The sequence below is a fragment of the Carya illinoinensis genome, chromosome 7 (genome assembly GCF_018687715.1).
Source record: "Carya illinoinensis cultivar Pawnee chromosome 7, C.illinoinensisPawnee_v1, whole genome shotgun sequence".
Lineage (NCBI taxonomy): Eukaryota > Viridiplantae > Streptophyta > Magnoliopsida > Fagales > Juglandaceae > Carya > Carya illinoinensis.
Window position 1 is genome coordinate 32,261,476 of NC_056758.1, and position 24,276 is coordinate 32,285,751.

Below are 24,276 nucleotides of genomic sequence, written 5' to 3' on the forward strand. Positions count from 1 at the left end.
ATCTAATCCAAATTTTGTGATAAGATCCTTTGCATATTTGGATTGGGATATGAACAGTCCATCATCCAATTGTTTCACCTGGAGTCATAAAAAAAAGATTAGTTCACCTACCATGCTCATTTCTAATTCATTTTTCATTTCTTCAGCAAACTTAAGAGCCAAAAAATGTCAATAGATGATTCAAATACAATGTCATCCACATATATTTGGGCAACTGTTATGTCTTCTCTAACTTTTCTGATGAACAATGTCCTGTCAATACTTCCTATCAAAAACTTGTGGTTTTCTAAATTAGAAATTAGCCTTTCATACTAAGCTCTGGGAGCTTATTTTAGACCATATAGGGCTTTCTTCAACCCATAGCCATGATAAAGATATTTTTGATCATTAAAACCCTTTGGTTGTTTGAAGTACACTTCTTCTTGGAGAATACCATTCAGAAAGACACTCTTGACATCCATTTGAAAGAGCTTATAACACATGTGGCAAGCAATGCTTAACAATATTTGGATTGATTCAAGTCTGGCAACTGGTGCAAAGGTCTCATCAAAGTCTATCATTTCCATCTAGGCATATCCTTGAGCAACTAATCTTGTTTTATTTCACACTATTGTACCATTCTCATCTGACTTATTCTTGAAGATCCATTTAGTGCCCACCACATTGTGACTCTCTGGTCTTGGCACTAAATACCACACATTATTCCTTACAAATTGATTTATTTCGTCATGAATAGCATTAAACCAATTCTCGTCATTTAAGCCTTCTTCGACTCTTTTTGGTTCAATTTGTGAGATGTAGCTTGAGTGAGCCAATTAATTTATTACTTTCCTCCTTAGACTCATCCATTCATCTATGTTTTCCATAATGTTATCCTAAGAATGATTTAATTTTACTCTCGAAGAAGGCTCCTTTTGGTTACTCACCTTTTCATTGGAAGAGGTCTCCAAGTTCTCATTTAGTGCATCAACACCTTCTTTTCCAGTTTCGCTAGGTGAGTGAGACGACTCATCCTTGTTCAATTCCTCTTCAGGTGCATCATTCACCACCATATTTATGGACTCCATTACAATTTGGGTGCGAAGTTTGTAGCACCTATAAGCACGAATGTTTCTAGAATATCCGAGAAAGATCCCTTCATCACTCTTAGGGTCAAACTTAGCTAAGTTTTCTCTATCTCTCAAAATGTAGCATTTGCTTCCGAACACCTTGAAGTACTTCACACTTGGTTTCTTTTCTTTCCACAGTTCATATGGTGTTTTGGAAATGCTTGGTCTTGGATAGACTCTATTCACAATATGGCACGTTCTGTTCACGGCTTCCCCCCAAAAGTGGGTAGGTACATTCTTACTGTATATCATGACTCATGCCATTTCTTGAATAACTTTGTTCTTTCTTTCAACTACTCCATTTTGCTGTGGAGTGATAGGAGCAGAAAAATCCTAATTGATACTCTCTTCAATATTTGAATTGCTAAACTCTCTTCCATGATCGTTCCTAATTCTAACTATTGTCTTTCCTTGCTCATTCTAAAGCTTCTTGCATAAGGTTCTAATCACATTATAAGCTTTCGCCTTTTCTTTTAGAAACTCTACCTAGGAATATATAGTGAAATCATCTACCATTACCAGTATGTATTTCTTTCCTCCCATACTCTCAGTTCTAGAGGGTCCCATAAGATCAATGTGTAATAACTCTAATGGTCGTTCGGTCAGGATAGCCGTTGTTTTCTTGTGAGCTATTCTAACTTGTTTTCCTAATTGACATGTCCCAGACATAGGAATCTCCACTTTACCCAGCTTAGGCATTCCTACCATCATCTATTTCTTGGCAATCTTAGACAGATTTTTATGATTCACATGTCCAAGTCTTTGGTGCCAAAGGTCTGTAGCCTCACTCTTAGCATTATTGCAACTATACTAAAGGCTAGGAGTGATGCCATAACAATTGTCAAATGTCCTGGTTCCCTGCATCATACAGTTTCTATTATTATCTAAAACAATGCACATTCTTTTCGAAAAATGGACTTCAACACCATTATCACACATATGACTTATACTGAGGAGATTTTCTTTTAGTCCATCAACAAACAGGACTTCCCTTAAGACAGGCAGTCTAAGTATTTCAATTTCACTCATTCCAATTATATCAGCTTTTCCACTATCTCCAAATGTTACTGTTCCACACTTGTACACTTCAACAGTTTTAAACGGACTTCTATCACCCGACATGTGACAAGAACATCCGCTATCAAGATATCACACATAGGTGTCTCTGGTTTTTAGAGCAATGTGTGCCACATGGCACGCATTTCTTTCTCTATTTCTGACCCACACATTTCTAACTTTTGGAGAGCTGCCCTTTTAGGTAGTTGACAGTCTATCTAACTTGACATTTAGCATCTCATTCTGTCTAGTTAAGACTCTGACCTGACTCTAAAGATTCAAATGCCCTCTTCTTGATTGTCTATTTTCATCTCTCTTGGGATTCCTCCTAAACTCATAGTAGTTTGGTCGGATGTGACCAGCCTTACCACAATTATGGCACACATAGTTCTCTTTACAATCTCTTTATCCACTAAAAGATGAGATATAATTAGGAGCAATTATGAGATTTTTACCAATTTTTGGAGAGTGCACACTTCTACTTTAAGAAGGTGTATGATCATACATGATGTATCATTTCAGTTTAAAACAGTCTATTACAACATGAGCAGTCTTACTACAGTGGTGGCAAACAAGACTTGTATTTCTAACTCTTGATTTCTCGTGAGACGAAACACCCATTTGTTCATGTGTGGATTTCTTACCCTTGTCAGATGGGTTAGCATTCCCATTGGTAGTTGATTCACAAACAAATATAGTTTTCCTCCTATTTTTACGGGAGACCTTTGAGGTAGTAGCAGCATCATATTTCTCTACATCATACCCTAGTCCACTATTGTCACTAGGGGCTTTCTTGAGTTCAGTATTTCATCCAGCTTTTGTTTTCTGGTGGAGAAAGATTTCAGTTTATCCTTCAGCAAAATTATCTCACTTTCTTGAATATTTAATTTATCTTCCAAAGAAACATTCTTCATTTTCAATTGATCAGCTAGACCAATGGCTTCACTTAATTTGCCTTGAGGCCCTTCATTTTCTTGTTTGGTGAAGTCCATCTCTTCAATGTGCGCTTTGTTGAGTTTTCTCAATTTAATACATTCCTTATATAACTTCTCATAGACTTCTTGCAACTTATCTTCATACTCAGATAAATTTCTGGATATACTCTCATCATTAAACAATTTTTCATTGCATTGAATTTTGCTATCAACAGAGGCAGTGAATGCCATGTAGTTGAGATTTTTTTTAGAGAAGAGTTCTTTGATGAGTCACTTGACTCTGACTCACTCTCACTCAAGGATGCAATCTTAGCTCTTTTTTTGCCTTTTTGTAATTTGCACATTCCAGGCAAATGTGTCCAAATCCATGACATTCATGACATTGCTCACTAGATTGTACCTTGTCTTTTATTTGCTCTAGTGTACTTCTCTGTGCTTCTCTCCTTGTTCCCTAAACTTGAGCCTTTGTTATATTTTTCAAACTTTTTCTTCTCTGACCTTTGGTTCTTGTTATTTCTAGCCACAAACATTCTCTTGAATTTCTTGTTATAAAATGCTATCTCTTTGTCACTCATAGCCAACTCATCGGATGACTCATCTGATTTCTCTCTAATAGTATTGAGGGCTATGGACTTGTGCTTCTTATCCATAGGAAGAGTATGCTCATATGTTTATAGGGAGCCCACCAACTCTTCAATTCTCATAGCATCCAAATCTTTACTTTTTTCAATAGCCGTAACTTTAGGGCGAAACCTCTTAGGAAGAGATCTGTGAACTTTTCTCACAATTCTATTCTCAGGAATTATGTCCCCTAAATTAAAATGAGAATTGACAACATCATTTAGTTTGGCATAGAAAGCATCAAATGTTTCAACATCCTTCATTCTCAATTCTTCGAAACTAGTGGTCAGCATTTGAAACTTAGAATTCTTTACAGCCTTGGTACTTTCATCGGTAACCTCAAGAATATTCCAAACCTCTTTGCAATTTTGACACATGGAGATCTGCTTGAACTCCTCTTGGGACACAGCTATGAAAATCGCATTCAGGCCTTTGCTATTCAAACTACACTCATTTATTTCATCCTTAGAGTAATTTTCCACACTTTTGGAGGTTTGAACTCCGTCAATGATAGCAATTGGTTCTTTCCATCCTTTTGTTATGGAAACACTTGTTCATCCATAGACTTTAGGAACGCTCTCATTCAAATTTTCCAATAAGCGTAGTTGTTTCCATCAAAATATGGTAGCAATGTGAGAGATTGAGACTTATCTATTTAAATCACTACAATAGGATTACACTCAGGAATTGAATCCTAGCTGAGTGAACCCACTCTAATACGAACTGAAAAAGTAGTGGTTCTACCAATCAGTACACCTAAAGGGGGTGAATAATAGGTGTAATCCAATTTTGATGGTCTTTTCAAAATTATAGTCAAACAAATAGTTAATCAATGAATGAAATAACACAAATAATCAACACAGTGATTTTGATCACGAAGTGGAAACTCATTTGAAGAACATCTTCAAAATTTAAAACCACTCTGGGTGTAAGACACCACCTCAAATTCACTATAGAAAATAAGTTTATTACAACCAATTTAAAGACACTCACAAAACCTTTGTAGTTGCTAAACTTGGCTTGCAACACCATAAGTGACCCACTCGATCTCTACACGCATGTAGTGCCGAAACTCCGACCTTTCTATAACTTCCCACGAGAACCTCTCGATCTCTACATTAACAGCAGCTCTGGGCTCTTCCAGCCAATGAACATTTCCACTTCAATGGACTCATATAAAGTTTGATCTTGAGTGTGGTCTGGTGGAGATGTGTTTATCTAAGAGAGAATCAACCATGTGAGGGAGAGGTTCCTCTCAAAAGCTCTTGGAAGCACTTAGGGTTTTTGCTCTGATTCTCCATACCAAAAAACACAAGTGAGCTGTTCTATTTATAGTCCCAAGTGAAAGAGGCGCTCAAAATCCTAAATTTTAAGTTGTCTAGAAAATTGACTCGAGTGAAGTGTTGAGCGAAAGTCGAGCACATGCTGTATTTCAGAAGCTGCTTGAGCGCCACGTCGAGCGCACATCGAGCAACCCACTCTGGAAGAGTCTAGCTCGAGCGCCAGTCGAGTGACTCACTTTGGAAGGGTATCACTTGAGCACCACGTCGAGCGCCAGTCGAGCAACCCACTTTAGATGGGCCTCACTCGAGCGCCAGTCGAGTAACCCACTCTGGAAGGGTCTAGCTAGAGCACTAGTCAAGCGAACTCTCTGTTTTGAGTTATGCTTGACCAGTGTTGAGCACACTTCAATCCTTCTCATGTTACACCACTTCAACACTTGTTACAACACTATTTTATATAGATTTTCACAAGAATATGTCAATCAACTCATTTTTTCCTAAACAATTTCAAAGGATGTAGTGGAGGTAGTTCATGATTATTTATGAGGGTCACCTTTAACAAGAATATTCTCAGCTACTTCTCTTGTTCTTATTCCGAAGATTGATAATTCCAAAAGTTTTGATAAATTCCGTCCAATTAGTTTGTGCTTTGTGTTCTACAAATTTGCAATAAAATTATGGTTTGTAGAATTTTTCCACTTTTGTCCAAGTTTATTTCTCTGGAACAAGGAGCCTTCATTCCTAGGTAGAGTATATTTGATAATATTAGCCTGATACAAGAGATGGCACACAATTTACATAAGCCTATCCGAGGAGGTAATGTTATTCTTAAAATAGATATGGCCAAGGGCTATGACAATATTGAATGAGATTTCTTAATTCATGTTTTGAAGGCTTTTGGATTTTCAAATATGGTTTGTGATTTGATCAGAAATTCTATCTCCTCTCCTTGGTTCTCAGTTGTTATGAATGGTGTTTCTAAGGGCTTCCTTAAGGCGGGATGGGGTTTGAGACAGGGAGATCCGTTTTCTCCTTATCTTTTTATATTGGTAGAAGAAATATTGTCTTTGATGTTGAAGAGTAATTTCGATCAAGGTAATATTGGATCTTTTTATCATTCTCGAGACACTCCCCTTTTTTCCCATCTATTATATGCGGATGACATTGTCATCTTTGCAAATGGAAGTAAGTCATCTTTGAAGTGTATCTCGGCAACCTTAGAGACTTATGAGAAATGGTCTAGTCAATCGGTTAGTAAAAAGAAGTCATCAATTATGTTTTCAAAGCAATTCACCCCTACAAGCCAAGGACTGTGTCTCCGTCTAATGGGTTTTTCTGAAGGAGCTTGCCTTTTAAATATTTGGGGTATCGATTATTTCTGGGAGGTTTAAGGCCATTCATTTTGATGAGATGTTGTCAAAGATTAGAGATAGAATTGGAAGTTGGAAGGCAAATTTGTTATCCAATGGGGCAAGGGTTCTAGTTTTGAAGTATGTTCTTGCAAGTATGGTCATCCACCTTTTTTCTATATTACAGGTTCCAAAATCAGTTATTGCTAAACTGAATAGTTTGTTTAGTAAATGTTTTTGGGGTCTACATGAAGGAAAATCGAAGAAGCATTTGAGGGCATGGGAGGTTGTTTGTCAACCTAAAAAAGAAGGTGGAATCGGGTTGTGCAACTTGGAAAATATACAAAAGCCTCTTCATATGAAATTTACTTGAAAACTTCTGATGGAAGACTCCTTATGGTCACAATATTTTAGAGCCAAGTATGTGAAGAATTCTCCTATTTCTATAGTCAATCCTTCAGAAGGGACAAGTTTTTGGAGAATGGTCATTGGATGTATCTCAGACATTTTCAAACATACAAAATGGAAAATCAAATAGGGTGATACTTCTTTTTGGCATGACAAACGGTTGGAGGAAGGTCCTCTTTTTTAACAGTACAATACAGTGAGTAACTCTAATTTGAGATTGAAGGAGTTTTTGGTTAATAGTTGGGATTTTGATCGTATTAGGCGGTTGGTTGGACCTTAGTGTTTGAAGGTGATTATGAGGTCTTTGAGGGGCAAGAAGTCTGGAGCAGATGTTCTCATTTGGTTGCCTAATCCAGATGGAAAATTTACTACTAAGAGTGCTTGGGAAGTGGTTTGAGTAAAAATGCCTAGAATTTTATGGGGGTGAATGGGTATGACACTCTCGTCTTCCCAAATTTATGGCAGTCACTATGTGGAAGGGTCTCAATAATGCCTTGAGTGTGGATGATCGAATTAGAAAGGTTGGGCTTGTTATTGTCTCAAAATGCAATTGTTGTGTATATGGTGCTTATGAGGATCAGAGTCATGTCCTTGCTGAAAGGGAGTTTGCGAGACTTATATGGAAGAAATGTGCTTTACAGATTAGCATGTCTATGAGAGATGGATGCTCATGGCGTGAAATTATTGCAAGCTGGTATAATAGAGCAAAAAAATGGACCACAATGGGGGAATATTATGGGCTTATAATCTTCTATTATTATGTGGAGATTATGGATTAGGTGATCTAAGGCACGAATGGAAGGGATTGAAGAATCTGTAGAATATGTGTGGAGAAGTATAAAATACTGAGTGGCAAAGATTGGTGAGAAACTAAAAGCTGGAAATATATTAACTCATAGAGATGAAATGATTCTCAACGAACTGGATATTCCTTCTCAAGCTGGAAATCATAAGCAGATGCAAATTGTTCGATGGTGTCGTCCACCGGTTGGTCAATATAAAATTAATTCGGATGGCAGTAGTAGAGGCAATCCAAGAGCAGTGGGGGTAGGAGGATTGATATGAGACTCTAAGGAGAATCTGGTGACAGCTTTTTGGATTTTTCTGGGACATGGAAATAGTTCTTTTGTTGAGTCTATAGTTGTATTTCATCGACTCAAAATAGCAAAAGGTATGGGTTTAACTCTTATTGATCTTGAACTTGATTAGAGTATTTTTGTAAATTGGCTGAGAAAATCATAGCTTGGTCTCTAGTACATTGAAGATTATTGGGAGGAGTTGAAAGTGATTATAGCTTATATGAGCATTCGCATATTCCGTGTGTGTAGAGAAAGAAATGCACCAGCAAATATGTTGGCAAGGTTTGATTATTATTTTCCTCCATCAAAGTGAGGGTATTCAATAAAACATAGAGGTACTATTCTCCTTCCATCTAAAAATAAAATAAAAAATAAAAAATAATAATCAGAAATAAAAATAAACGAATCCAAAACGAAAATAAGGAAGTAGTAATGGATTCAAAGCCTCCAAGAAAGATGGAAATATAATCAAAACCAATTCATCTACGTATACGTACTGGTTGGAGATCGATATTATACTTGGAAAGCATTTTGGCCATTGATGTCACTGATGACGATTCCTTCCTAGCAAAAACATGTGTTGAAAGAATCAAAGCCTCCAAAAAGGAATTGAGATATCTTATAATATATATTTTAATGAGTAATTGCGCCACCAAGATAGCCTCGACTGAGACAGTCTCTTATGAAGAGACCATAGTCACAACATAAATTTTTAAAAAAAAAAGAAATTACTGTATTAGAAAAGCAATTCAGTGGCAGTTATAAAGCTGTAGTAGGTGCAGTCACTAAAAATTTGTCATCGTAGTCAGTAACGAATATAGAATAATTATATTTGAGGATTAATTTCGTTAAACACGTGGGAAATTACAAAGAAATATAGTAAATTATTTAAAAGTCAGCCTAGCAGCGGACAGTATGGGATATCATAAATTATTTAGAACGCGGACTTTGATAATTCAGTTGGACTATTCAATTGGCACAAAACACAGCTGGAGTTATATCATGGTGATGATTCTAATCATCTTGTTTTCTTGGCAGCCAATTTTGTTTAATCAAAGTCAATCTTTGGGTGCCACATTCATTAATTGACTCACATGATTAAGTAAGATTTATACTGAAAATGAAATTTTGCGTCTGATTTTACTAAATGAAACTATATATTATGTTTTTAAATTTATATATCACGTTAAATTATGGTAATTTATACATTTCATTTTTAAGATTTCTTTACGTACCTTCGGCTGCAATTTCCTACGGATGAACACCGAATTCAATGTTTTTTAATTTTTTTATCCTTTGAATTTCTTTATGCACAAGACATCTAGAATACGATGACCGGCTACAAAAGTGGGGACCACTAATATCTTTATTTCATCTTTTTTTTTGTTGATCAGACACCAAATGTCAAAGTTGGACATCACGCTCAAAAAAGAAAGAAAAGAGGAAAAGGTTGTTAAAGATTCATGAAGAAGATTGCGTGCAATGGTTATGTTGCCATCTGTGTGAACTTTGTCCTTTTGTTCGGCACATCCTATAACACCATTAATGCATCGGACACCCAGAAGAGAGAATTTGGATATTCATACCTATATATAAAGCCCATCGACTGCCGAGATTTTTGCGCCTGCATTTATCGTTTTCTTTAGACGTGCATTGCGACATAGACGAACGACAAAGGGGGAATCAAAGATCGTTGCTTTTCCTTCTCTGACTAAACTACGGCTCGGATTCTTGGACTGTGTTTATGCCTTCCTACAACTGAACAACGGATTTTACTCTCTTTCGTAAGCAGTCACGAGTTGTCTGTTACTCTTGAGACTTGAGACTAGAGCCTGATAAAACTAATCGTATGGTTGGTTTGTCCAGCTCATATTTGCCCCACCTATCTTGCATTAATCGTTCCTAGGGGCTAAAAGAACGGTTCATCGCGACAACGTGCATGCTATTCATAAGGACGTCAACCATTCTTGAAGAGGTAATTTATGGGGTTTTTTAATCCTCTCTTTAATCTTCTTTATTCAGTATGTATCTTTCCCCTTGTATGAAGCGAATATTATATGAAATTGTTTGAATCAACAACTCTACTCTTCTTTATATCTGACCACTTTACCAGGTTCCAGGTTTAAATATATATATTCATTCGTGTTAGAAATTTAGTTCTTCTGCAGAATCTCTTTTTGCAAGGTTTAGCCAAGTAGCTTGAACCTCTAACCCTGAAAGATTTTATTTCTTTATTTTTGGTATGATAAAACTCAAAGTTGATAGTTTCAGGCCGTACCCGCTTGTTCTTTTGATGGACTAATCCTTGAACTGCATTCTCCATTTATTTTCTTTTTTCCTTTTGGATCTTTACCGGTTGGGTTTTGTTCATTTCAATTGCCATCTAGTTGACTGATGGTTATTGGATTGGTAACTTCGGTTTTGCAGGAATCTTGACTTTAAGGGGCGTTAAAGTCTGTTTCTGATAAAGAACAAAGAGAATTTTGGTTCGGTTTGCAATCTCTAAAGAGGTAGAAATCTTGGCAGAAAGATTATATCTTTATAGCTATCCCCGATATTTGGTTACAATAAACAGCTAAAAAAGTATACCGCAGGAGTTTATGGAAAATTGGATTCTCTCTCCATGATGATTGTTCGTGATTGTTTAGTATTGACTTTGTATTGTTTGAGCCAACAGAAACAGTATTATTTTGTATCTTCTTCTCTTACAATATTTCAACCCATAGCATAGGACTCATGATCCAAGCAAGACGTTCTCACTTGTGGCGGCGGGTGAAAAGTACAGGTCGCTCCCCTCAATAACCCTGATTATACCACCACGACGTTCGAATTCAGGGGTGGTGTTAACTCATAAAAGCACAACATCTATCCCGTCTAAATTTATCGGCTAGATTCTTCAATTCAATTTGACTTAATATGATAATATTTTTAAATTAAGATACGATTAATGTTGATCTACAGAATACCCGAAAGGATCTTAACTTGCTAGGTGATTTTATAAAGTTTTACTGTTGCTTTCATTCTTCTTGGGAAATGACTAAAATCATTTCGAGGAAAACATACCAGCTCATTCCTACATTGTTACATATTTCAAGACTGCTACTAGCTTTAGAACGCCTTATATCCTGCTACACTTTCTTATGAATCATTCTTTTGATAGTCTAATATTTTGATGACTGGCCAGTTTTTAACTGGTCTAGTTGATCCGTAAGTTGCTGATTTAAGCCATCAACTTCGTTCTGCAGCTGCAATTTAAGTTTGATGTATTTCTGAACCAGTAGCTGAGCTTCTGAAGGCTATATTGATATCTTTGACAAGGTAAAAAGATGGCTGAGGGTGGCCTGGAAGGTGAAACAGATATAAATAAGGCCACTACTTCAACGGGCAAGGCAGTAGCAGAGAAAAATCTGGGCATCAATGGGGGCCAACAAGATTCTCCAAATAACACAAAAGATGAGGAAACCAAGACAGTTCCATTTCTCAAGCTGTTCTCATTTGCAGATTCCACTGATACTGCATTGATGATTGTTGGCACAATTGGATCCATCGCAAGTGGGTTAGGCATGCCCATCATGACAATACTGTTTGGGCAAATGATCAATAGTTTTGGCAATAACCAAAGTGACACCAAAGAAATCGTTGATATTGTTTCTAAGGTAAAAACAATGCATGAGCTTATAAAATAAGGTTTGCTTCCATATTTATCCCAGGAAAGATTTGTGCTTTAACTTCTGATTTTATTCTTCATTACTTTCCTGAGGTAAAAAACTTGTGTAGGGATGTAGTTGAATGCTTATACTTTTTTTTACATGTTTATTTGTTGATACAAAGATGCTAATTAACCACGTGGTGAAATTATAGATCTCTCTAAAGTTTGTCTACTTGGCTTTGGGGATTGGTTTCGCAGCATACCTTCGTAAGTAAATTTGATGCTCAAAATCATTATACATATTTAAAGCATAGAAAAGTCTAATATGCATAACCCATTCAAGATTAAGAAACTCAGGTCTGTTGTTTGTCAGAGGTGGCATGTTGGATGGTCACGGGGGCGAGACAGGCTGCTCAGATAAGGGGCTTGTATCTGAAAGCTATATTGAGACAAGATGTTGCTTTCTTTGATAAGGAAACTAACACCGGAGAGGTTGTTGGGAGAATGTCTGGTGATACTGTTCTCATACAGGATGCCATGGGTGAGAAGGTACAAACAACACAGCTGCCAGAATTACATCAAAACCAAAAGAAGATAAATCAAATTTTTGTTCATCTCGTGCCCCTAAATGAAATCATGTAGTCAACCAAGTCTACCTTGTCCTGCAGGTTGGGAAATTTATACAGCTGATATCAACCTTCATTGGGGGCTTCATAATAGCATTTGTCAGAGGGTGGCTTCTTGCCCTTGTCTTGTGCTCTGCCATTCCTCTTCTCGTGACAGCAGGTGCTACCGTGGCCATAGCTATATCAAAGATGACATCCCAAGGACAAGGTGCTTATGCAAAGGCGGCAAATGTAGTTGAACAAACAATTGGTGGGATCAGAACTGTGAGTCAATTTGTGAAAAGCAAATACTTTTGACCAAAAACAAAAAAAAAAAAACAAAACAAAATTTTACCCTCTTAATACTGCTAATATGATTTTTCTCTGCATTATTTAGCAAAAGGTAACACATCTATCATCGCTTCCATTGTAGGTTGCATCATTTACAGGAGAGAAGCAGGCTATAACAAATTACAAAAAATTTCTTGTAGATGCTTACAAGTCTGGTGTACATGAAGGTCTTGCCACCGGAATGGGTTTTGGCTCAGTTATGTTAGTCGTGTTTTGCACCTATTCGCTGGCTGTGTATTTTGGTGCAAAGTTGATACTAGATAGAGGATACTCTGGAGGACAAGTGATGAACGTGATCATTGCTGTCTTAACTGCTTCCATGTGAGTAGCATTTTGTATTTCCTTCATCTTGCAGAAGAACGTGGATAAGCTAGTAAATCTATTATTCCTATTAACCCAATAAACAAAAACTTATTTCTGCTTTTGTGGCTAAAAATACAAAAGCTGCCATGCAGAAAACCATAAGAATCCAAGCGTTCTATTTTTCCATTGGCTTATGAATTTATTTACTTCTACCTTTTCCTGATATATTGATGCTTCAGGTCCCTAGGCCAGGCGTCTCCCCCCTTGAGTGCATTTTCTGCCGGCCGAGCTGCAGCATTTAAGATGTTTGAGACCATCGAAAGACAGCCAGATATAAATGCTTTTGACAAAAGCGGAAAAGTATTGGATGACATTCGTGGAGATATAGAATTGAGGGATGTTTATTTCAGCTATCCAGCCCGTACAGAAGAGAGAATATTTAATGGATTTTCTCTTTCTATCCCTAGTGGCATGACTGCAGCTTTAGTTGGAGAAAGTGGAAGTGGGAAGTCAACAGTGATCAGTCTTATAGAGAGATTCTACGACCCACAAGTTGGTGAAGTTCTTATAGATAACATTAACCTCAAGGAGTTTCAGCTTAAGTGGATTAGAGGGAAAATTGGTCTTGTCAGCCAAGAACCTGTGTTGTTTGCCTCCAGCATTAAGGATAACATTGCATATGGAAAAGACGGTGCAACCATTGAAGAGATAAGAGCTGCAACTGAACTTGCAAATGCTGCTAAATTTATAGATAAATTGCCGCAGGTTCTAATTTTCCCTCACTTTTAGACCCTTCGGTCATCTTTAAGTTCTGAAAGTTATTATTTGACTCCTAAGATTTTGAATTTTACTTTCAGGGACTAGACACCATGGCTGGTGACCACGGAACACAGCTGTCTGGTGGACAGAAACAGAGGATTGCCATTGCAAGAGCAATTCTGAAAGACCCACGAATTTTACTTCTGGACGAAGCTACAAGTGCACTTGATGCAGAATCAGAGAAAATAGTGCAAGAGGCATTGGATAGGGTTATGGTTAACAGAACCACTGTCATTGTTGCCCATCGTTTGAGCACAGTGAGGAATGCTGATATGATAGCAGTCATTCACAGAGGAAAGATGGTTGAAAAAGGTACCTTACGGGTATTTACGTGCCATTGTATTCTGAATCATTGGTCCATATCCTTTATGTTGTGATCAAATTTTAATCTTTAAGATTGCTCATTTCATACTTTATTTGGCTTTATATTTCTAAATGCATTTGGCTATTGATCAGGCTCGCACTCAGAACTACTCAAGGATCCTAATGGAGCGTACTCTCAGCTTATACACTTGCAACAAGAAAATAAGGAGTCAAAGCATGCTGTAGATGATCAAAATAATCTTGAAATTACTGCAGAATCTTTCAGACAGTCCAGTATCCGACAGTCAAGTCTTCAGCAGAAAAGTCAAAGAGCCTCAATCCTACGATCCATAAGTAGGGGATCATCTGTGGGAAGTAGCAGCCGCAAGTCTTTCTCAGTTACATTTGGTGTGCCCACAGGACTTGAAGTAACTGATGCTGCAGTAACAGAACAAGATACCTCTTCAGTAGTGCCACAAAAATCACAGGAGGTCCCAATTCGACGCCTTGCCTATCTCAATAAGCCAGAGATTCCAGTGATTCTAGTTGGAACTGTGGCTGCAACCGTCAGCGGAGTAGTACTCCCAATATTTGGTTTGCTGATTTCCAGAGTAGTCAAAACATTCTTTGAACCACCTTCCGAAATAAAAAAGGATTCGAAGTTTTGGTCGCTAATGTTTATAGTCCTTGGTGTGGCAGCATTCCTGTCAGGCCCAATACGATCATACTTCTTTGGTGTGGCTGGTTCTAAGTTAATTCAACGTATCAGATCAATGTGTTTTGAAAAGGTAGTTCACATGGAGGTTGGTTGGTTTGATGAGTCTGAGCACTCAAGCGGTGCCATAGGTGCAAGGCTTTCAGCAGATGCAGCAACAGTGCGTACTCTAGTAGGTGATGCACTAGCTCAAATCGTTCAAAGTATTGCATCAGTGATAGCAGGTTTAGTCATAGCTTTTGCTGCTAGTTGGGAGATGGCGCTGATTATCCTTGTATTGGTTCCTTTGCTTGGAGTCAATGGATATACTCAACGAAGGTCCATGAGAGGATTCAGTGCAGATGCAAAGGTATGCTCTGAAACTGACAGTTTTTTATTGCAGCTGTGTGCCAAATAATATGAATTTTGAGGAGAAAAAAGCAAGAAAATAAACTCCATATTCAATGATATGAAAATTTCAAATTCACTTTCTTAAGGTAACTAGAATTTATGAATAGTAAATCAATGGTGAACTTGATTGCAGGCAATGTATGAGGATGCAAGCCAAATAGCCACTGATGCAGTTGGCAGTATAAGAACCGTTGCTTCTTTCTGTGCTGAAGAGAAGGTGATGCAACTATATGAAAAGAAATGTGAAGGACCTAAGAAGACTGGCATAAAGGAGGGCTTGATCAGTGGAATAGGGTTTGGGATGTCTAATTTCTTACTGTTTAACGTCTATGCCACGAGTTTCTATGCTGGGGCTCAGTTTATTAAGGAAGGAAAAGCGTCATTCTCAGATGTTTTCCAGGTAAATTTCTTCAATAGCCATTGTTCTTTTTACGCATACTTCAAAACTTTCAGGAAAAATTTAAATCAGATTCATTGCAACAAATGTTTTCTTTTAATATTGACATGTGTGTGTGGTTTGCAGGTATTCTTTGCTTTGACCATGGCTGCCACGGCAGTTACTCAATCAAGCTCCTTTGTCACTGATACTCAAAAAGCCAAGAATGCAGCTGCTTCCATATTTGCAATATTAGACAGGAAGTCAAAGATAGACCCAAGTGATGAGTCCGGGATGACACCAGATAATGTCAAGGGAGATATCGAGCTTCATCATGTAAGCTTCAAGTATCCATCTAGGCCAAATATTCAGATTTTCAGAGACCTCAACTTGGCTATTCGTGCAGGAAAGGTAGTTTAGTACCCTCTGAAATCATGTTTTTGAATTCCCTTTTCTGCTGTTGACTGGTACTGTGATCAACTTTAACTTGTATATTCTTGTCAATCTCTCTTATTTCAGGCAGTTGCCCTGGTTGGAGAAAGTGGGAGTGGAAAATCCACAGTAATAGCACTATTGGAAAGATTTTATGATCCTGATTCAGGTTATATCACACTTGATGGAATTGAAATCCAAAAGTTGCAATTGAGGTGGCTGAGGCAGCAGATGGCCCTTGTGGGACAAGAGCCAGTTTTGTTTAATGACACAATCCGTGCCAACATTGCATATGGGAAAGGAGGAGATGTAACTGAGGCAGAGATTATAGCTGCAGCAGAATTGGCCAATGCCCACAAATTCATCAGTGGATTACAACAGGTAACAACAATTGCAATCCTTTGCATTGATACATATATGAGCTGAGTTCCTTGATAACCAATTATTCTGTGAACTTGCAGCACTCTTTTCTCAAAGGTGCATTTGCAAATACTCAGCACTTAAAACATTTGTTCTTCATGATGCAAAATGCAGGGTTATGATACTATAGTAGGAGAACGAGGATTGCAATTGTCCGGCGGGCAGAAGCAACGCGTAGCCATTGCACGTGCTATAATCAAAAGTCCAAAGATATTACTGCTAGATGAGGCTACCAGTGCACTAGATGCTGAGTCTGAGAGAGTTGTCCAAGATGCATTAGACAAAGTCATGGTTAATAGGACTACAGTTGTGGTAGCACATCGCTTGTCCACAATCAAGAACGCAGATTTAATTGCAGTGGTTAAGAATGGAGTTATTGTGGAGAAAGGAAAGCACGAGACTTTGATTAATATCCAGGATGGGTCTTATGCCTCCCTTGTTGCGCTTCACACAAGTGCTGCAACAGCTTGAGCTTCCTGAAACTTTTTTTGTTTCTCTAAAATTTTGGAGGGTGGTACTGCTCACTCTTTTCCCAGGAGAAGAGAGAGAAAAATGTTTAATCAAAGGTTGTAACTCTTTTTTTTTTTTTTTTGGTAATCAGTTATGGTTACAAGTTCTTACAACTTAATTGTATATTCGGGTGGGGGGAATGTGAAAAACTTAGGAAAGAAAGAAAAGGTTTTCGTGGTACAGCTAGACATGAATTTTCTATTTGAATCACCAGCTTTCGTTGTTCACAGGGGAGAAGTTATTATTGAGTTTTTGTAATATAGATAAATGCTTATAGTATCTGTTTTAGTCGTATTGTTATTTATCTAATTACAGCACGTGTATATAATTATGTGAAGCATAGGCAAGAATTGCACACGAATCGTGAGCACATCGAGCAGTCTGCATTAATCATCCAATTCTAATGGAGGTTTTCTTTCTCAGGGTTCATCTTTATGATTTTTCCTTTTTAAATCACGTAACATACGCTGAATCATGGCCCTAACACCACACCTATTAGAGTCATTCAAATGCCATGACATCCTGGAAATAAAACTCTATCACCAACCACAGTGGCCAAACCCAAATCCTGCAATCCTGCTATTGTGCGTGCATCTACGTTGCATTGATACAGAAAATTTATCATGACCAAAAGCAGCAATACAACAAAAGAAAAAAAAAATTGGACAAATATAAGTTTTTCTTTAAATACTAATGTAAAACTGCTAATCATCTTCTTCACTTTCTTCAATGTATGAAACGAGACCAGTTACACTAACATCTTGAGTCTTAACTACTATTAGAGGTTGTCACTGGCTCTGAAGATTTTTCTGTATCGCCATCAGAGATTTCCACAACTGAAGATTCTTCAGAAGCTCCTGGGTCTAACCTTGCTTTCTTTGCTTGTGGCTTGACCTTAATAATCATACCTAACGGACGAGCAGGTGGATTTTTTCTCCCAACTGATTTCTGCTCCTGCAAACAGTAACAGGTTTCATTAAGAAACCATCGTGTGCTAACAATTCCGGAGGTGACATTTCACTAGCAAAAAATTTGTAACTCTGTCCTCATAAAAACTTACATACAGCTCTGTAGTAAAACTCAATGCTAAACAGAGCCTAGAACTGATTGACTTGATTGGATGACCAAAGCTTGTAATAAGGTCATTGATAATGGTTTTGAAGCCTTGGTTTTTGTATTTTTTATGTAACCCCCAAGGTGATTTTTGTGATCGTGGTTTGCCTTTGCCACATGTGAGAGTTTTTTGATAAAATTATGGAGTGCCATCTACTTTTTTTTTAAATTAAATTCAAAAAAAAAAAAAAAAAAAACAAGACCAATACTCATTAAAATCTAGTATTTTTGTTCATTTTGAACATAGGGACACCCTGCTAACATATCATGTAATACACCCAAACCAAACAAATATGAATGATTTCTGCTTTGGGCTGAGCATCATCTGGGTGGAATCTGCATAGGTCAATTCCGAAGACGTGCAACTGTCCAATGCATACCATGCAATTGATGACAACTCGAACTTTCTATGATGCAAACATGTACCATCAAGTTCTACTTTATATTTACACCAAATTTTGCTAGATATTTTAGAAGCATTAAATCACATGGTGGAGATGCTCCCAATGTCGAAGATCGCAAGTAGCTTTATTGGTCAATGTCTGTGAGGCAGTAATGGAGACTTGGGGATTAACTGCGATCTCCATTTGAGACATAGCGTCTAAGGGGCCTTGAACGTGCATATAATGTGTGCATCGAGTGTAACATTGAATGCAGCCCAAGGTAGATAATCCATAAAATAATTATTGCAGCGGGATCTTTCTGAGGTTTGGAGCTAACACATGCAGGCTTCAAGTACGCAAGTTAGTCACATCACATGAAAACTTTTATTTGATCAGTAAATAAGAATTTTATTGATGAGAAGTAGGCATATAGCCCAAATATACCATACGTATACTAGCCACATCACATAAAAACCAGCCACATCACAAGCTGCAATATGGTCATCCAAGTGAGGATTATCCCGTCATATCGATGGAGTCTCATTAATATTTGTGAATTAACCTCCACTATAACACCATCATCATAACCTAATAACAACCCCCCTCTCCCGAGAGATACGAAACACTGAAAAGGACCCAACAACACAGAACAAATTATCCTAGAAAGAGCAATATAGCACCAATATATAACATTCATACTGTCGTATTTTGAAAAGGTAAGAAATTGTAACTTTCTTCCACCTACAATCACCCGGATGACATATTCAAGGTCACCCACCAAAGCAAATACATATGAGAACTAACCCAACAACACTCATTTAATCCAATTTATAAACCAACAGATTCTCACAACTCAGAAATGGGTCTGCACAGACCAAACCAATAACATGGCAATGAAAATCAGACAGCACAGAGACCATAGCAACCACAACTCATAACTCATAACTCAGAAATATAAATCAATTTCCCTAAGCATATAAATATACATATACAATAACAATCATCCAGTGCAACAAGCAAAACTAAGACTCATACGAGCAAAAAAAAAAAATTTCCCACACAACAAGCAAAACTGAGACTAAACAAGCAACATTCAAAATCAGATCCATCAACCAAAAACAAAAATATCCATAAAATCATATCAGAGCAAACGACAAATTCATTGAAATTGAGATTCAAGAACTGAATGTTTGAAGCCTCAGATCAAACCGCTCGAAGTGCTACATGTACTCACAGCCATGGAGAAACTGAGAAGAAGATAGAAAAATAAAGAGAGCTTGAAATGTGTAGGATTTTTTGAGAGAGACGAATACGGAGGAAACAAATGTGTAAAAATGTGATTTTTTTTTTTACGAACACAGAGAACACATATCTAAGAGAGAGAGATGAAGTCTTCATGGTGTCGAGAGGAAGAAAAAGGGAGAGACTTTTCTCACAGACTTCATGGCGTCGGGAGGAAGAAAAAGGGGGAAGATAGAGAGAGAGAGAGAGAGAGAGAGAGAGAGAGAGAGAGAGAGAGAGAGAGGAAAAGAAAAATAGAAGAAAATGTGTAGTAACCGAGTATCACTTAAAAAAATTGCCGATTGAGAGGTTGCACTTGTCGGTGGCTACGTTACGAGGGAGAGGCCAACCATCGAGAGAGAAGAAGAAGCGAGACGAAGGGGACAACAATGGGCCAGGTAATGACGAAGATGTACGGTCATTTTCCAAATATAAAAAATTTCTGTACAAACCGTAAACTTCATCCATAAAATAGGTATTGAGATGGGGAGGGGTTTTGTTTGAAAACCTAAAACTTTTCTCAAAATATAGAGATAAATAGGATATGCAAACTCGAATGAGAATGCTTTGAGAGGGGGAAAGAGATAGGAGGAGGGGGCCCTCCTATTTGGAGGATTTATGAGAGAGAATTTGAGAAGGAGATTGACGGCACTAGGATTTCTATAGTGCTATTGTTATGAATTTTTTGATTAAGGCTACATTTGGACAGTGATGTCTCAGATAAAAAATGATAAATTAGTAATAATAAAATAATAAATAATAGTAAAAATTAGTGAAAAATAAATAATAAAATATTAAATAATATTATAATAATACTGTATTTTGTCTAGGAAGAGTAAATGTTAGAAACGACAAATCATCTTGTAATAAGGTGTCATCAACCAACGGGCCGATTTGAATGATAAGTTGAGTTGATATGAGTTGAAAGTTGAAAATTGAATAAATATTATTAAAATATTTTTATATTATTATTATTTCAAAATTTGAAAAAGTTAAATTATTCCATTAATTTATTTATATGACCATTTAGTCATTAATTAAAATTAATTTTTAGCTATTAATTAAAATTATTAAATTATTAATTAAGACTTTTATTTAACCATTAATTAACTAGTTATTAGCTAAATATTATTAATTAAATGGGTATCAATGGAATACTGTTGTGATACCCTATTTTTACGTGTGTTTTTATTGAAGGAGTATTTTAATTTAATTAAAATATTGGTTATTTTATTTTAAATTATCGTATTTTAATTGAATTTATTTAGTTGTGAAATTTATTTTGCAGAGCTTTCTTAATATTAATTATTATTTTTAGTTTAAATTGCTGTTTAATTTATTTTAATTTGTTTTTAGATTTAAAATTTTGTTGTTAGTTTTTCCTAGTTATTTATTATATTTTAGCTAGATGTTGTGTTTAAATTATTTTATTCGATTTATAGCCTTTAAAGTTGTTTTTATCGGACCAGTTTCTGAACTGGTGAGGACTGGATCTCATTTCTTTTTTCCATCTTTTCTTTTTCCCTTTTTTCTTTTTCCTTTCTCTTTTTTTTTTTCTTTTTTTTTTCTCCACTTCTTTCCTCTGGTTTCGCTCTCCCCATGTGCGTGTCTCTCTCTCCTCCATTTTCGCCGTTTTCCTTCAGCCGCCCAGAGCCACCGTTCGCCGGTGCTGTGACCTACACCACCCACCCAGATTTCTTCCCCTCTGACTGGTGATCATTCCCACCAAATTTCACCTCCATCCAAGCTGCCGTTTGCCCCCACGAACTCCTCCAACCCATACTGCTTTTGGGCCATTCCGCCACCGTCGTTCTACTTCCGGCCACCATCTCTTCACAGCTTCATCATAGAACTCTTGACATCCTAAACCACCCATTTCTAGCTCCGATCCGTCGTCGGAGCAACCCCCATGACCTCACTTTCTATTTTGGGATTTTTTGCCTTCCACCGTCGTTTTCACCGCCACCCACGGCCAATCCTCACTTTCGCTAGCTTCATAAATACCTCTAAGCCATTTCCTATCAATTTCAAGCCTTGGTTAGTCCCCATTCAAAAGTGGGTATTTTATAACCCACGGCCACAGTGTTTTTACACTGTTATGTTGCTTTTTCTTCGCCCTTTTCAACTCGCTAATCCTTCAAAAATTATTATATAGTGCTGTAAGTATTTTCCAAACTTCATTTTAGATTTAAATATATTATTACTTTTACAATAAATTGTGATTGGTTGGTTACTCCGGACTGAGTCCGAGGAGTCGGGGGTCGGATGGATTTGAGGACGGAGTTGTTTGTTTATTGTTGATGTGAGCTTTGTTGGTTAGTCTGTATCTTGATGTGTCTTGCCATTTGCATTGCATGGTGCATACATGTACATGTGTTAAATTATGAAAACTGAGTTTTCATGTGTAAATGAATTTTTGGGTGCGTGTATATCACGACCCCAAGCCGAGATGGGACATTATCTCGATGGAGCTCCTCTAGTCACTCGAGAGCGTAATATATTGAGTGACGTCCCCTGGGTTATAGCTAGGTAACAACGGGAGCGGGCGGGATGGTAACGCTCTCGTACTGACTTCGTGGCCCCTCTGCTAGCTGGGGCTAGAGGATGCTTAGCTACATACGCGTGGGGCGCGGAACTAGGCATCGCTCGTTATGAAGTCACACGTATGGTCGTTACCCGACCATACGTGTGACGAAGGGAGTCAGGATGTGCGAATGACCCCTAGGAGAGTAGGAGAGGTCATGGTGTATTCGGTTAATGAAAATGTAAATTGTTTTGAGATTTGGATTTTGGGCCATTTTCTAGGAAAATTGAGAGTGTTGCCCAGATGACTAACACAAGAGGGGGGTGAATTGAGTTGTATTAAAAAAATAACAATTATAAATCAAATATATAATATAAAATATAAATAAAATATGAAATAACAATAAATATAAAGAGTAAGGGTAAGAGAGAATCAAACTCAGTATGTTAACGAGGTTCGGCCCTACTGCCTACGTCCTCGCCTCAAGCTACCCCTTGAGGATTTCCAAATTCACTATTCAACCTCCTTCAGGTGGAGATAGAAACCTATTACACCTTTGAACAACACCGCTACAAAGGATCTGTGTAGAACACCCTCCACACTTGCAATCACCTTACACGTGGTGATTCAACTATTCCCCATGTAGAATACTTTCTACACGCACAAGGGTTATACACACACTTTTTCTGATACAATAGCTGATAGTGGATAGGTTATCAGAAAACACTCATCAATGAGTGAAATAAGAACAATACAGCGCAAACTATATCTCTCAAAATGAACAAGGATTAAGGCTCAATGCTTAGAGAAGAGAGAATGAAAGCTCTGAAAGAATGTTGTATGCTCTTGGTGTTGTGAATGTGAAGCTCTCAAATGATCTATTTATAGGCATATGAGACTTCATATTCAAATTTAAAAAGATTCACATGTCAAAGACAACATCATTCACTTTTTCAAAAAAATCAAACCTAATCTTTTACTTTTGGCATATGACAAAAGGAGCACACTTTCATTTTCAAAAGATTCAAACCTAATCTTTTACTTTTTGTATATGACAAAAAGAGCACACTTTCCTTTTTAAAAAAACTTCAAACCTAATCTTTTACTTTTTGTATATGACAAAAGGAGCACACTTTACTTTTCAAATTTTTCAAACAAAATCATCTACCTTTTGTATAAGTCTAAAAAAGTATCAATCATTTTTTAAAATATTCAAATAAAACATGCACATGTGAAAGATGACAATCAATCATTTTTAATATTTTCAAAGTTCAACCCTTTAATCAAAGCATGCACATGTAAAAGATGTCAATCAATTATCTTTCAAAATTTTCAAATTTTAATTTTCAAAAATATTCATGCACATGTGGAAAATGTATTTCAATGCTTTATGAAAAAATATTAATTTTGAGCATTAATCCTAATTTCGAATTTTGAAGAGATTTACAACATTACTCTATAACTTTAATGTGAACTTGTTCCCTTCTTACTCATGCTTATTTTCTTGATGTGCTTGACTCCATTGTGTAGACAACTTGAGTTTGAGACTTCTTTATTCTTTGAATTCATTTGTTATCATCAAAATTCATGTGTAGATATATAATTACACAAAACTTGAAACCTTGGGTTCAACAATCTCTCACTTTTTGATGATGACAAATACTTGATAGAATCTGAAGCCTGTATTGATACTTAAGCTCCCCCTGAGAATGTGCGTTAGTTTTTCAAGCAAAAGTATAAATATAATTCCAAGCATATATAATAAGTTTAGCAATTCAAACAATGTTAATGTTCTAATCTAACACTTCTCCCCATTTTGGCATCATTAAAAAGGATCCGCAACAAGTAAATAAACTGAAAAAAACGGTGCGTTAGTAGAAACTGTTAATAGTTGAAAAACAAATGGATCCGTCCGTGACCTGACAAGTGTGGCTGGAGATTTGAAAAAATCTCCTGATGTTGTTGACAAACGAGATTGAAGGCTCCGAGTTTCTAAAAAAAGTCATTTTCACCGATTGGGAAAAAAAATCACATTGCTCTTTGACTTGGATGATAGCTCGTCTGGTTCTTTATGCTATCTCTATAAAATCAGTCTTAAAGTTCATCCAATCCGCATCAAGTTTTATTCTCATCTCTATAACTCATCTGCATTCTTTCAACATTCTCGTTTTAAGCCTTCTATTCTATTCTCAATGGCTCATTCTTCTAACATTTCTCTAGATCCATCCATGAGGCATTCTGCATCTCAACCTCCTGTCCTTT

The 24,276-nt window shown here is 36.9% G+C and overlaps 1 protein-coding gene across 3 annotated transcripts; it reads left to right on the plus strand.

Annotated features, from left to right (window-relative positions):
• Positions 1-9,372: 9,372 nt before the first annotated feature.
• On the plus strand, positions 9,373-17,022 carry LOC122315817 (ABC transporter B family member 21-like). Of its 3 annotated transcripts, XM_043132004.1 has the most exons (14): positions 9,373-9,815; positions 10,268-10,350; positions 11,086-11,496; positions 11,702-11,756; positions 11,863-12,038; positions 12,158-12,379; positions 12,528-12,766; positions 12,988-13,513; positions 13,606-13,879; positions 14,024-14,934; positions 15,109-15,375; positions 15,499-15,762; positions 15,871-16,164; positions 16,318-17,022. In XM_043132004.1, the coding sequence occupies exons 3-14, from the start codon at positions 11,167-11,169 to the stop codon at positions 16,672-16,674; spliced, it is 3,915 nt and encodes a 1,304-aa protein (XP_042987938.1). In that variant the 5' UTR covers positions 9,373-9,815; positions 10,268-10,350; positions 11,086-11,166; the 3' UTR covers positions 16,675-17,022. The 3 variants fall into 3 exon arrangements, with proteins under 3 accessions (XP_042987938.1, XP_042987940.1, XP_042987939.1); XM_043132005.1 differs by lacking the exons at positions 9,373-9,815; positions 10,268-10,350 and having other exon boundaries at positions 11,481-11,496; positions 11,847-12,038; XM_043132006.1 differs by lacking the exons at positions 9,373-9,815; positions 10,268-10,350; positions 11,702-11,756 and having other exon boundaries at positions 11,366-11,496.
• Positions 17,023-24,276: the final 7,254 nt, after the last annotated feature.